The sequence below is a fragment of the Scyliorhinus canicula genome, chromosome 3 (assembly GCF_902713615.1).
Source record: "Scyliorhinus canicula chromosome 3, sScyCan1.1, whole genome shotgun sequence".
NCBI classification, from domain to species: Eukaryota; Metazoa; Chordata; class Chondrichthyes; order Carcharhiniformes; family Scyliorhinidae; genus Scyliorhinus; species Scyliorhinus canicula.
Window position 1 is genome coordinate 2,751,602 of NC_052148.1, and position 15,405 is coordinate 2,767,006.

At 48.3% G+C, this 15,405-nt stretch overlaps 1 protein-coding gene across 3 annotated transcripts in view; it reads right to left on the reverse strand.

The window, feature by feature from the left end:
* LOC119963786 (disintegrin and metalloproteinase domain-containing protein 12-like) overlaps positions 1–15,405 on the reverse strand; it is a 467,225-nt gene that overhangs the window by 351,644 nt on the left and 100,176 nt on the right. For all 3 annotated transcript variants that reach the window (XM_038793073.1, XM_038793071.1, XM_038793074.1), the window contains exon 7: positions 1,484–1,549. In XM_038793073.1, coding sequence (XP_038649001.1) covers positions 1,484–1,549 — 66 coding nt within the window. The remainder of the gene's footprint in view (positions 1–1,483; positions 1,550–15,405) is intronic.

The following is a 15,405-nucleotide window of genomic DNA, read 5'->3' on the forward strand; positions in this document are numbered from 1 at the left end:
GCCCAACATGTTTATCACTTTTGTTTTGAGGGGTCCTATTCTCTCTCTCGTTATTCTTTTTTCTTTAATACACTTAAAGAATCTCTTCAGATTAATCTTAATCCTCTCAGCCAAAGCTACCTCAGCAGTTTTCTTACCCAAGTATGTTAATCACCTCCTGTGTCTACTTGTGCACTAATTGACCTTGAAAAGTACCAGGAGAAAAACATAACATGGCCATGTGTTAAATATCTTTTATAATGGTAATCTTTATTAGTATCACAAGTCGGCTTACATTAAACATAGAACATAGAAAAGTACAGCACAGGAACAGGCCCTTCGGCCCTCCAAACCTGTGCTGACAATGCTGCCTGCCTAACCTAAAATATTCTCCACTTCACTGTGAAAAGCCCCTAGTCGCCACATTCTGGCGCCTGTTTGGGTACACTGACGGAGAATTCAAAATATCCAATTCACCAAACAGCACATCTTTCGGGACTCGTGGGGGCAAACCGGAACGTCGGAGGAAACCACGCAGGAACGAGGAGAACGTGCAGACTCTGCACAGACAGTGACCCAAGCAGGAGTCAAACCTGGGATTCTGGCGCTGTGAAGCAATTGTGCTATCCACTGTGAAACCATGCTGCCATTTACCCGACCACAGCCTTAACCTGTCGAAGTCTTTTTGAAGTTTAACATAACCATCCCCATATTATGGGTGGCACGGTAGCACAGTGTTTCGCAATGTTGCTTCACAGCGCCTGGGAACCGGGTGTGATTCCCGGATTGGGTCACTGTCTGTTCGGAGTCTGCACGTTCTCCCGCTGTCTGCGTGGGTTTCCTCCGGGTGCTCCGGTTTCCTCCCACAAGTCCCGAAAGCCGTGCCGTTAGGTGAATTGGACATTCTGAATTCTCCCTCGCTGTACCCGAACAGGCGCCGGAATGTGGCGACTAGGGGCTTTTCACAGTAACTTCATTGCAGTGTTAATGTAAGCCTACTTGTGGCAGTAATAAAGATTATTATTTGCAATGCTCCAAAGTTTTGTGCCATGTGTACATTTTGATATTGTCCTGTACACATAGGTACAGGTCAGTAATGTTTATCAGGTAAAGCAGGTATCCTAACAGTGACCCCTGGGGAACCTCACTTTACACCTTTTTCCAGATGGTAAGTGATGAGACCATCAATTCACGTGACATGTGGTTAGAAGCGAACAGTGGTTTTAATCGCCTTACAACAGAGCCTACCTGTGACAAGGTGAACTCTCGATGAACTGGCAGGCAGGCTCACAACAGCAACCTTTATACTTCTGGTTAAGGGGAGGAGCCATGGGTGGAGCCATGGGCGGAGCCAAGGGTGGAGCCCAGTACAAGCTCCTTATCTTACCCTTTGGGTAGAGCCGCCCAACTACACATGATCTGAGACAAGGTACAGACTCAACACATGTTGTACAATACAGTGTGGATTATTAGTGTTTCTAATTCACCACAGTAAGAAACCTACCAGATTATTGTCTGTCACAAGCACCAGCTCAACGTATCTCATGTCTTTGAGCACATCCCTTTTCACCTGGAAAAAGAGAAAATCACTGTCAATATGAGGTGAAAGGAAGTTGTGGAATCAATCATAAAGGAGGAGATAACTAAACATTTGGAAAGACAAAGCTCAATCCCCCATTGTCAGTATGGTTTTATGAAAGGTAAATCACACTTGAGAAACTCGTTTGAGTTCTTTGAGGATGTAACCAGCAAGATGGACAATGGGGAACCTATGGATGTGGTATATCTAAACTTCCAGAAGGCATTTGACAAGGTGCCGCATAAAAGACTGATCCAGAAGGTGAATCACAGGGGACTGGGGGGTAGAGTACGAGATTGGATTAATGATTGGCTGACTGACAGAAAGCCTTAATTGTGTCTTCGAACTGAAGTTCATTAAAACACATTATACATGAGACATGTGAATTGTATGTCATGTTATTTCGCACTGTGGATTGGCCTGTACCTCCCTCCCTTCATAATAATAATAATAATAATCTTTATTAGTGTCACAAGTAGGCTTACATTAACACTGCAATGAAGTTATTGTGAAAAGCCCATAGTCTCCACACTCAGGCGCCTGTTCGGGTCACAGATGGAGAATTCAGAATGTCCAATTCACCGAACAAACACGTCTTTCGGGACTTGTGGGAGGAAGCCGGAGCACCCGGAGGAAACCCACAGAAACACGGGGAGAATATGCAGACAGTGAACCAAGATGGGAATTGAACCCAGGTCCCTGGTGCTGTGATGCAACAGTGCTACCCACTGCACGACGGTGCCGTCCATTTTGCCTTCTGCCCTACCTGGCTCCAAACCCTGGGCACGGTGGGCCTTGACCTGCCCCTCCAAGGTGATGGGTGTAAGGGCGCTGTTAGCAGACAGGCAGGAGTCAGGCTAGGGCATAGATCGAGGATCTCTAGAGGTCAGTTCACAGTGGGTTATCATCATTCTCCTGCCTAATATATTGACCCACTGACAGTGCCGACGCAGGCCTATCACCCTGGAGTGATGTAACACAGACCTTGGGAGAGTGGAACAAGGCGACTGGAGGTGGGGACAGGGAGGAGGGAGGGGAGTTGGCAGATTGCATGGGGGGGGGGCGAATCGGAGGGTGGGATGGGAAGAGGGGGTAAGATTTTAGGCAAAGCCATGCCCTATGCGAATCGGGCAAGTATGTGGGCCACCTTGATCCTCTGGGACCCCCCATCATCGAGCTGCTGCCATAGGTGCTACCTGGGACCGCCTTCCAGCCCTTCCTGGTCCTTCTGCCCCTTGTCCTCCTCCTCTGACGAGATCACATGTCCATCCTCCTCCACTCCAGCATGTCACCCCATTGTTGTGCCAGGTTGTGAAGTGCAGAGTAGGCCACCACAAAGCGGGTGAGCCTCCAGAGGGTGCAGTGCACCACCAGAGCGGTCGAGGCATCGGAAACGCATTTTAAGCAGTCTGATGCACCTTTCGATGCCAGCATGGGTGGCCATGTAGGCCTCAGCTTATAGGGTCTCTGGATCGGTCACCGGCCTCCGCACTGGGGTCATAAGCCAGGACCTAAGTGGGCAATCCCTTTTCTCAAAGAGCCAAGTGGTCATCCTGAACGCCAAGGATCACAGAGTGCCCCAGGATGTGTGCGCGATCTTGAGGTGAAAGGCAGAATGGTGGCGCAGTGGTTAGCACTGCTGCCTACGGTGCTGAGGACCTGGGTTCGATCCCGGCTCTGGGTCATTGTCTGTGTGCAGATTGTACATTCTCCCTGTGTCTGTATGGGTCTCACCCCAACAACCCAAAAATGTGCAGGTTAGGTGAATTGGCCACGATAAATTGCCTGAATTGCAAAAAAAGTAATTGGGTACTCCAAAATTATAAAAAAAGATCTTGAAATGGTGGTCGCACAGAAGTTGATTGTTCAGGGACTGGATCTCCTTCCTGTTAATGAAGGGCACTTTCAAACTACCCTGTATGCGCAAGGGAAAATGCGTGCCACCTAGAAGGTGCAGAGGAGGTTCACCAGGATGTTGCCTGGTATGGAGGGTTCTAGCTATGAAGAAAGGTTGAGTAGATTAGGATTGTTTTTGTTGGAAAGACGGAGGTTGAGGGGGGACCTGATTGAGGTCTACAAAATTATGAGAGGTATGGACAGGGTGGATAGCAACAAGCTTTTTCCAAGAGTGGGGGTGTCAATTACAAGGGGTCACAATTTCAAAATGAGAGGGGGAAAGTTTAAGGGAGATGTGTGTGGGAAGTTTTTTACGCAGAGGGTGGTGGGTACCTGGAACGCTTTGCCAGCGGAGGTGGTAGAGGCGGGCACGATAGCATCATTTAAGATGCATCTAGACAGAGATATGAACGGGCGGGGAACAGAGGGAAGTAGATCCTTGGAAAATAGGAGACAGGTTTCGATAAAGGATCTGGATTGGTGCAGGCTGGGAGGGCCGAAGGGCCTGTTCCTGTGCTGTAATTTTCTTTGTTCTTTGTTCTATTACCCTGCACTGGGACATCCCAACGATGGCTCTGGGTCCTGCTGTCCAGGCATTTTGACGGGTCTGGTCCAGGTCAAAGTTTATATAGTCAGCTGCCCAGGCAAACAGGGCACACGTGATTTCACAGATGTACTTTTAGGATGCTGTCTGGATATGCTGTACAAGTCCCGCTTGAGACAGGGAATGAATCTGAGGTGTAAAAGTTCAGGGCTGCAATGATCTTGATGCTGCCAGGAGTGGGTGTCCTCTTCCTCCTCCATGTGGCCACACCATCCCCTTGTTGAGGTGGAGCCTCTTGCGGCATATGCTGTTGGTTATCTTCAGGATTCTGACTCAACGACAGCGAAGGAATGACAATCTATTTCTAACTCAAAGTTGTGATGATAGGACCCCCTCAAACGGGACCTTTCCCACCAGGGAACCCCCCCCCCCCCCCCCCCCCCCCACCAACCTCCGGTGTACCCGAGCTGACTACCCATTTTCCATGATGGCTCCTCACCTCCTCCAATCCCTGCAGCAGCCATTTTGAGAGCTTCATGTTTTTAAATGATCGAGCTGAAGGGTGACCCACATGACATATCGCTAGGGAGCCAGATAGATCACGGGATGGCGTTGGGTAAGGGGCCCTTCCAGTTAATGCAATGGCAGCAGCTCGATGATGGGAGATCATGCAGCAACAGCGAGGGTCCCAGAGGATCAAGGTGGCCCACATACTTGCCCGATTCGCATAGGGCATGGCATTGACTAAAATCTTACCCCCTTTTCCCATCCCACCCTCCGATTCGCCCCCCCCCCCCCATGCAATCTGCCAACTCCACTCCCTCCTCCCTGTCCCCACCTCCAGTCGCCTTGTTCCACTCTCCCAAGATCTGTGTTACATCACTCCAGGGTGATAGGCCTGCGTCGGCACTGTCAGTGGGTCAATATATTAGGCAGGAGAATGATGATAACCCACTGTGAACTGACCTCTGGAGACAAAAACGGAACACAATCTGAATCACAGCTGTGATTAAGGAGGGCACGATGGAGGATTCGAGCACTGAGGCAATATGGATAGAGCTAAGAAATAGGTAAGGTGCAGTAACATTGTTGGGACATTACTATAGGCCTCCCAAACGCGAGCATGAAGTAGAGGTACAAATATGTAGACAGATTATAGAACAATGTAGGAGCAAGAGGGTGGTTTGATGAGAGATTTTAACTTCCCCAACATTGAATGGGATTCGTGTAGTGTTGGAGGCGTAGATGGAGCAGAGTTTGTAAGGAGCATCCAGGAGAGTTTTTTAGAGCAGTATGTAAATAGTCCAACTCGGGAAGGGGCCATACTGGACCTGGTATTGGGAAATGATCCCGGCCAGGTGGTTGAAGTTTCAGTCGGTAATTACTTTGGGAATAGCGATCACAATTCCGTACGTTTGGGGTACGCAACAGGTTTAGATAAAGGATCTGGATCGGCGCAGGCTGGGAGGGCCGAAGGGCCTGTTCCTGTACTGTAATTTTCTTTGTTCACAATACTCCAGGTGTGGCCTCACTAACACCTTATACAATTGCAGCATAACCTCCCTAATTTTAAACTCCATCCCTCTAGCAATGAAGGACAAAACTCCATTCATCTTCTTAATCACCTGTTGCACCTATAAACCAACCTTTTGCTACGCATGCACTCGCCCACCCAGGTCTCTCTGCACAGCGGCATTTTAAAATATTTTATCATTTAAATAATAATCCCTTTTGCTGTTATTCCTACCAAAATGGATAACCTCACATTTGTCAACATTGTATTCCATCTTCCAGACCCTAGCCCATTCACTTAAACTATCCAAATCCCTCTGCAGACTTCCGGTATCCTCTGCACTTTTTGCTTTACCACTCATCTTAGTGTCGTCTGCAAACTTGGACACATTGAACTTGGTTCAAATCATCTATGTGAATTGTGAACAATTGTGGGCCCAACACTGATCCCTGAGTGACACCACTAGCTACTGATTGACAACCAGAGAAACACCCATTAATCCCCACTCTTTGCTTTCTATCCTCTATCCATGCAACTACTTTACCCTTAATGCCATGCATCTTTATCTAATGCAGCAGCCTGTTGTGTGGCACCTTGTCAAAAGCTTTCTGAAATCCAGATATACCACATCCATTGGCTCCGCGTTATCTACTGCACTGGTAATGTCCTCAAAAAATTCCACTATGTTAGTTAGGCACGACCTGTCCTTTATGAACCCATGCTGTGTCTGCCCAATGGGACAATTTCTAACCAGATGCCTCGCTATTTCTTCCTTGATGATAGATCCCAGCATCTTCCCTGCTACCGGAGTTAAGCTCACTGGCCTATAATTACCCGCTTTCTGCCTACCTCCTTTTTAAACAGTGGTGTCACATTTGCTAATTTCCAATCCATCGGGACCACCCCAGAGTCTAGTGAATTTTGGTAAATTATCACTAGTCCATTTGCAATTTCCCCAGCCATCTCTTTTAGCACTCTGGGATGCATTCCATCAGGGCAAGGAGACTTGCCTACCTTTAGCCCCATTAGCTTGCCCATCACTACCTCCTTAGTGATAACAATCCTCTCAAGGTCCTCATCTGTCATAGCCTAATTTCTATCAGTAACTGGCATGTTATTTGTGTCTTCCACTGTGAAGACTGACCCAAAAATCCTGTTCAGTTCCTCAGCCATTTCCTCATCTCCCATTATTAAATCTCCCTTATCATCCTCTAAAGGACCAATATTTACCTGAGCCATTCTTTTTTGGTTTATATATTTGTAGAATCTTTTGCTGTCTGTTTTTATATTCTGAGCCAGGTTACTCTCATAATCTATCTTCTTTATAGCTTTTCTAGTATCTTTCTGTTGCCCCCTAAAGATTTCCCAGTCCTCTAGTCTCCCACTAATCTTTGTCACTTTATATGCTTTTTCCTTCAATTTGATACTCTCCCTTATTTCCTCAGATATCCATGGTCGATTTTCCCTTTCTACCGTCCTTCCTTTTTGTTGGTGCAAACCTTTGCTGAGCACTGTGAAAAATTGCTTGGAAGCTTCTCCACTGTTCCTCAACTGTTTCACCAGTCTTTGCTCCCAGTCTACCTTAGCTAGTTCTTCTCTCATCTCATTGTAATCTCCTTTGTTTAAGCACAAAACACTAGTATTTGATTTTTCCTTCTCATCCACCATCTGTATTTTAAATTCCACCATATTGTGATCGCTCCTTCTGAGAGGATCGAACTATGAGATCATAGAACATAGAACGATACAGCGCAGTACAGGCCCTTCGGCCCACGATGTTGCACCGACATGGGAAGTCAAAAACTAAAGGCCATCTAACCTACACTATGCCATTATCATCCATATGCTTATCCAATAAACTTTTAAATGCCCTCAATGTTGGCGAGTTCACTACTGTTGCAGGTAGGGCATTCCACAGCCTCACCACTATTTGCGTAAAAAACCTACCTCTGACCTCTGTCCAATATCTATTACCCCTCAATTTAAGGCTATGTCCCCTCGTGCTAGCCACCTCCATCCGTGGGAGAAGGCTCTCACTGTCCACCCTAGCTAACCCTCTGATCATTTTGTATGCCTCTATTAAGTCATCTCTTAACCTTCTTCTCTCTAATGAAAACAACCTCAAGTCCATCAGCCTTTCTTCATAAGATTTTCCCTCCATACCAGGCAACATCCTGGTAAATCTCCTCTGCACCCGTTCCAAAGCTTCCACGTCCTACCTATAATGAGGCGACCAGAACTGTACGCAGTACTCCAAATGCGGTCGTACCAGAGTTTTGTACAGCTGCAACATGACCTCATGGCTCCGGAACTCAATCCCTCTACCAATAAAGGCCAACCCACCATAGGCCTTCTTCACAACCCTATCAACCTGGGTGGCAACTTTCAGAGATCTATGCACATGGACACCGAGATCCCTCTGCTCATCCACACTACCAAGAATTTTACCATTAGCCAAATATTCCGCATTCCTGTTATTCTTTCCAAAGTGAATCACCTCACACTTCTCTACATTAAACTCCATTTGCCACCTCTCAGCCCAGCTCTGCAGCTTATCTATGTCCCTCTGTAACCTGCAACATCCTTCCACACTGTCTACAACTCCACCGACTTTAGTGTCGTCTGCAAATTTACTCACCCATCCTTCTGCGCCCTCCTCTAGGTCATTTATAAAAATGACAAACCGCAACGGCCCCAGAACAGATCCTTGTGGTACACCACTCGTAACTGAACTCCATTCTGAACATTTCCCATCAACTACCACTCTCTGTCTTCTTTCAACTAGCCAATTTCTGATCCACATCTCTAAATCACCCTCAATCCCCAGCCTCCGTATTTTCTGCAATAGCCGACCGTGGGGAACCTTATCAAACGCTTTACTGAAATCCATATACACCACATCAACTGCTCTACCCTCGTCTACCTGTTCAGCCACCTTCTCAAAGAACTCGATAAGGTTTATGAGGCATGACCTACACTTCACAAAACCATGCTGACTATCCCTAATCATATTATTCCTATCTAGATGATTATAAATCGTATCTTTTATAATCCTCTCCAAGACCTTACCCACCACAGACGTTAAGCTCACCGGCCTATAGTTACCGGGGTTATCTCTACTCCCCTTCTTGAACAAAGGGACCACATTTGCTATCCTCCAGTCCTCTGGCACTATTCCTGTAGCCAATGATGACCTAAAAATCAAAGCCAAAGGCTCAGCAATCTCTTCCCTGGCTTCCCAGAGAATCCTAGGATAAATCCCATCCGGCCCCGGGGACTTATCTATTTTCACCTTGTCCAGAATTGCCAACACTTCTTCCCTACGCACCTCAATGCCATCTATTCTAATAGCCTGGGTCTCAGAATTTTCCTCCACAATATTATCTTTTTCTTGAGTGAATACTGACGAAAAGTATTCATTTAGTATCTCGCTTATCTCCTCAGCCTCCACACACAACTTCCCACCACTGTCCTTGACTGGCCCTACTCTTACCCTAGTCATTCTTTTATTCCTGACATACCTATAGAAAGCTTTTGGGTTTTCCTTGATCCTACCTGCCAAAGACTTCTCATGTCCCCTCCTTGCTCGTCTCAGCTCTCTCTTTAGATCCTTCCTCGCTTCCTTGTAACTATCAAGCGCCCCAACTGAAACTTCATGCCTCATCTTCACATAGGCCTCCTTCTTCCTCTTAACAAGAGATTCCACTTCTTTGGTAAACCACGGTTCCCTCGCTCTACCCCTTCCTCCCTGCCTGACTGGTACGTACTTATCAAGAACACGCAATAGCTGTTCCTTGAACAAGCTCCACATATCCAGTGTGCCCAACCCTTGCAGCCTACTTCTCCAACCTACACATCCTAAGTCATGTCTAATAGCATCATAATTGCCCTTCCCCCAACTATAACTCTTGCCCTGCGGGGTATACTTATCCCTTTCCATCACTAACGTAAAGGTCACCGAATTGTGGTCACTGTTTCCAAAGTGCTCACCTACCTCCAGATCTAACACCTGGCCTGGTTCATTACCCAAAACCAAATCCAATGTGGCCTCGCCTCTTGTTGGCCTGTCAACATATTGTGTCAGGAAACCCTCCTGCACACATTGTACAAAGAACGACCCATCTAATGTGCTCAAACTATATCTTTTCCAGTCAATATTTGGAAAGTTAAAGTCTCCCATAACAACTACCCTATACTTTCGCTCTTTTCCAGAATCATCTTCGCCATCCTTCCCTCTACATCCCTAGAACCTGTCTCATTACACAGGACCAGATCTAGGACCGCTTGTTCCCTCATAGGTTCCATTACATACTGTTCTAGGAAATTTTTGCAGATACATTCTATGAACTCCTCCTCAAAGCTATCTTGACCGACCTGGTTAAACCAATCGACATGAAGATTAAAATCCCCCATGATAACTGCTGTACCATTTTGACATGCATCCATTATTTCTTTGTTTATTGCCCGCCCCCCATAATGTTACTGTTTGGTGGCCTATAGACTACTCCTATCAGTGACTTTTTTGCCTTACTATTCCTGATTTCCACCCAAATGGATTCAACCTTATCCTCCATAGCACCGATGTCATCCCTTACTATTGCCCGGATGACATCTGTAGTAATCCACGGGAGGCAGGAGTTCCGTCACCACACCAATATTTATTTACAATAACGATATTACAGGAGCAGCTACAAACAGTGCTGCTAGCAGTCCAGTCAACTTAAGACTGGCTCACAAAGCCTACACAGGTGCTTAAATGGGCCCCCTCAATGAGCTATCATTGAGGGAGCTCATACTCCAATTAGCCAACCAATAAAGCCAATTGGAGTTCATTACACCCCTCCCCCCCAAGGTCTGAGGAATTCCTGCCAGCTGGCATTCCTCTGAGCTTCTTCCTACTCCTCATGCCCGGGTCTGTCACCTCTGTGTCGTCCGCCGGCTCGTTCTCCGAAGTGGGCGGGATGTACCTTATAGGTGCCCGTCTTTTCCTTGACGACCTCTTTGGAAGTTGTTCTTCCTCCTCCCCGGGGAAAGGTGTCGCGGCGGCCTCGTCGAACGTGTCCATCTCCGACTCTGACGACTGGATGACGGGGTCTGGAGAAATTGCTCGGGGCTGGGGTGTGGGTATCCTTTCCGTCTGGGCTATCCCAGCTTGAGGTGGTCCTGCTTCGCCTGCCTCCAGGTGTGGTTCCGCTGCCCTTATTTGGTCTAGGTGTTTCTTCAGCACCTTACCTCCTATTGAAACCTCATAGGATATGGGCCCTGTTTGGGACTCTACCGTGCCTTTGACCCACGTTGGTCCATTCCCATAATTCTTGACCCAAACCAATGCCCCCACCTGGAAATGTCTCTGCTGCCGACTATTATCATGTCCCCTGCGTTGGGCCTCCTGTTGTTTCTCCACTTTCCCCGTTAAATTTGGGAAAAGGAGACTCAGCCTCGTTCGCAGCCGCCTTCCCATTGAGAGTTCAGTTGGCGGTATGCCCGTTGTGGAATGCGGTGTAGTCCTGGAATCAAACAGCCAGCGGGAGAGCTTTGTGTCCATTGACGCTGCCGGCTGCTTCTTGAGTCCCGCTTTAAGTGTCTGGACCGCTCTCTCTGCCAGGCCGTTGGTCGCTGGATGGTAAGGGGCCGTTTTGATGTGACGGACTCCGTTTTCCTTCAGGAATTTTCCAAATTCCCCACTTGTGAATGCCGTTCCGTTTTCCGACACCAATACCTCCGGATGTCCATGTGTTGCAAACGAGGCCCTGAGCTTTTCAATTGTCGATGCTGTGCTTGCCGTGTTTACCCGGTGGATGTCCAACCATTTGGAGTGGGCGTCCACTATCACCAAAAACATTGAGCCCATGAAAGGGCCGGCGTGGTCAATATGCAGGCGGGTCCACGGTCTGCCTGGCCATTCCCACGGGTGCTGGTGGCACTCTTTGCCCCTGTTGGCACTCCTGGCACCGACATACCAAGGCTGCTATGTCTGTGTCCAAACCTGGCCACCAAACGTAGCTTCGAGCTAGCATCTTCATTTTAGACACCCCTGGGTGTCCGTGATGTAACTCAGTTAAGATTGCCTGACGGCCCTGAACTGGGACTATTACCCAGGCTCCCCATAATAGGATACCGTCTTCTACGGTTATTTGGTCCTTCCTGCTCCAGTATGGGTGCATCTGGGGCTCCACTGGTCTTTCCAGTTCCCCTGTTAGAAGTAAATGCTTCATCTTGGCTAAAACTGGGTCTTTTTGCGTCCACAACCGAATATGTTGTGCGTCTACTGGTAGGGTGTCCAAAAAATTTAGAGTCATTACTGTCTCCTCTACTTCTGGTATTTGCGGTGGAGTGTCCGGGAGGGGAAGTCTGCTCAAAGCATCTGCATTTGCTACTCGCGTTCCCGGTCTGTGCTCCAGAACGTATCTATATGTCGCCAGTAGCAACGCCCAGCGTTGGATTCTAGCTGATGCAATCGGGGGTATTGACTTGTCTTCTTTTAATAACCCTAATAACAGCTTATGGTCCGTCTCTATGGTGAACTTCCGCCCGTACAGATACTGGTGAAATTTTTTTTACTGTGAGTATCACCGCCAGTCCTTCCTTCTCGATTTGGGCGCACTTCCTCTCAGCCTTCACCAAGGTCCTCGAAGCATAGGCTATTGGCCGTTCTTCCCCATTCCTTCCTCTATGGGCTAAGATGGCTCCTACCCTGTAGGGGGATGCATCACAAGTGACCACCAACTCCTTCCTTGGGTCATAATGCTCTAGGACATTTTCGGATGACAGCTGTTCCTTAATGTCCCTAAATGCTCGGTTTTGGCGGGCGGACCATTTCCATTCTTGCCCCTTTTTTAGTAGCTGGTGGAGGGGTTCTAGGATGGACGCCCTATTTTCAATAAATTTTCCATAATAGGTTACCAACCCTAGAAAGGATCGTAACTCCTGGACCGTGATGGGACCTGGGGCTTCTTTTATTGCCCTTACTCTGTCTTCTAATGGATGTAAGCCTGACTCGTCTACTTTGTATCCCAGGTATGTCACATGTGGGGCCAGAAAAACACATTTTTCCCTTTTTAGCCGTACGCCTGCCTTTGCGAAACGCCTGAGCACTTCCTCCAGGTTCCATAAGTGTTCCCTGTTTGTCCTACCCATGATTAAGACATCGTCCAAATAAATTGCCACCTGCGGTAGTCCCTGCAGAATATTTTCCATTGTACGCTGGAATATAGCACAGGCTGATGATGTTAATTCCTGATTCTTTGTGGCCGGTCTGGACTCAATAAAATCTGAGATGGATTTGCAGGTATATCATTTAATAATAACTAACTTGCAAGGCTGACTCAATCCATAGGACCTCAGGACACACACACTGTCTTCTGAGAGCCCAGGATAAAGAGAACCTCAGGACAAAGGAACACTGGAGATATATTTCAAATTACATCAAGATTCGCATACAAACTTCCCATTGGTAATTTTACACACCTCCTGACCTGGCCATATATCCTGATTGGCTCACTTCGCATTTTCCCAATCCTGGCCTCTTGTTACCCAGCATCCTTTTCACTATTCTCTCCACGAGGCAAAGCTCCCCTCCCCCTTCCTAGCCATGCTGTGCTCATCCCTTTGTTCTCTGTCTGTGAACTCATTACTCTCAGTGTCCTACTATCCATCATATTCGTTTGCTCACTTCCTTAATGACACTCCGAAAGGCGAGTGTCACCTGAGGAAGGAACTGCGCTCCGAAAGCTCGTGTTTGAAACAAACCTGTTGGACTTTAACGTGGTGTTGTAAGACTTCTTACTGTACTCCGAAAGGTAGCCTAGTATAACGAAAAAGGCCCTTCAGGGTGTTGATCGTAGCGAACTTCTGGGAGTCCTTGTCCAGTTTTAACTGCAGGTAGGCTTGGCTCATGTCCAGTTTCGTGAACACAAGCCCACCTGCCAATTTGGCATATAGGTCGTCTATTTTCGGGATTGGGTATTTGTCCAGCAGTGCGTATTTGTTTACCGTCTGTTTGAAATCTCCACAGAGACGTATCGAGCCGTCTGGCTTCTAAATTGGTACCACCGGCGCTGCCCTTTCTGAGAACTGTACTGATCTGATAATGCCGTCGCGCCGTAACCTTTCTATTTCGTCATCTACTTTCTTCCTTAATGCAAAAGGTACCGGCCTAGCCCTACAGAATTTCTGAAGGGCTTCTGGGTCCACGTGCAAAGTTGCTTTGGCGCCTATGATTTCCCCCAAACCTTCCTGGAAGACCTCCGGGTATTTTTGGAGTACTCCACTCAACTGCCCGCTTCCACTCTGGAAAATTTTCATCCAATCTAATTTTAGGTCTTCCAGCCAGTTTCGTCCAATTAAGCTCGGTCCGGAGGCCTCTACTATCGTCAACGGTAATCTGAGCAATTATTTCTCATATTCCACGGGTACATGAGTCGTGCCGAGAACTTCCAGGGGTTCCCCCGTGTAGGTTTTAAGTTTCGTCGATGTTTTTGTTAGGGTTAGTGGCTGGAGTCCATCTTTGATTTTAATAAATGCTGCCACTCCCATTACTGATACGGCCGCACCCGCGTCTATTTCCATTATTGTCGGCTGCCCGTTCACCCGTGGGGTAATCTTAATGGGTTCTGCTTTCTTCGTTGCAATATTATCTAATTGTTCCCCTTCGGAGGAGGATGGGGCGTCTAGGTTGTGTACTTCCCTGTGTCCCCACCTGCTATTCCTCTTTTGCCACCTCCTTCTAGGGTTTCTGTCGTTGTTACCCCACTCTGTCTGGTGCCAGAAACGGTCCTTCTCTGTTGAGGGAGCCTCAGCCGGTACTTCCCTCTGTCTCCAGTTAGTCCTGGCAGACTTGGGGCAGTTCTGGGGATTTCCCTTTTTCCCTCTATTCCTCAGGTTTTTCCTGAGAGCAGCTATCTGGTAGCAGGACCCGTTGTGGTAGTCCCTCCCACAGGTATCTATCTCCATTGGCCTGTGCCCTGTAGTTCCTGCGCCCCACTTGCTGCCTTTTCTAGGGACAGTGCGAGCTGTAACGCCTGCCTGCAGTCTAGCTCTGTTTCCGCCAACAGGAGTTTCTGTATTGCGAGGTCGTTTATACCACACACTAACCGGTCCCGAAGCATTTCATTTAGCGTCGGGCTACGACTTTGAAGATGGAGTTCCGCATCAAGCCCGAATGCCTCCGCATCAGCCCGCAAACTCCGAACTCTGCAGAACTTTTCAAACTTTGGCTGACTTGCCTCGAAGGGTTCCTAGCATCTACAACCACCCCCCCCCCCCCCCCCCCCCCCCCCCACCGGGGCACAGAAGCTGCACGTCCTCCACTCCAGTGTGGGTATTGACGCTTACGCAATAATCAAAGAGGAAACGGATTATGATGACGCTATTCAAAAGCTAAAAGGACAATTCATCAAACCGGTCAACAGGGTATTCGCTCGACATCTGCTGGCCACCAGAAAGCAGGTCCCCGGTGAGTCTCTAAGCCAATACGCCCGGGCCCTCTATGCCCTGGGGAGAGGTTGCGCCTGTGTAGCGGTGTCCGCTACAGAGCACATGGAGCTACTCATCAGAGACGCTTACGTGGCTGGGATGCTGTCTCCCGTGATCCGCCAGCGGATGCTGGAAAGAGACGAACTCAGTTTAACGGAGACGCTGACTCTCTCCGCCTCTCTGGAGGTCGCAGATCAAAGCGCTCGCACCTATGACCCTGGCCAGGCCGTCTCCTGGCACGCTTCCCACCCGCCACCCGCCGCTCCCGGCCTCCCTCAGGCTTGTGCCGCGGGGCGCCCCGATAAATCCGCGGGGCCCCGCTGCTACTTTTGCGGGTACGCTAAACACCCTCGCTCGCGCTGCCCAGCCCGCTCCGCCCTCTGTAAGAGCTGCGGGAAGAAGGGCCACTACTCCACGGTC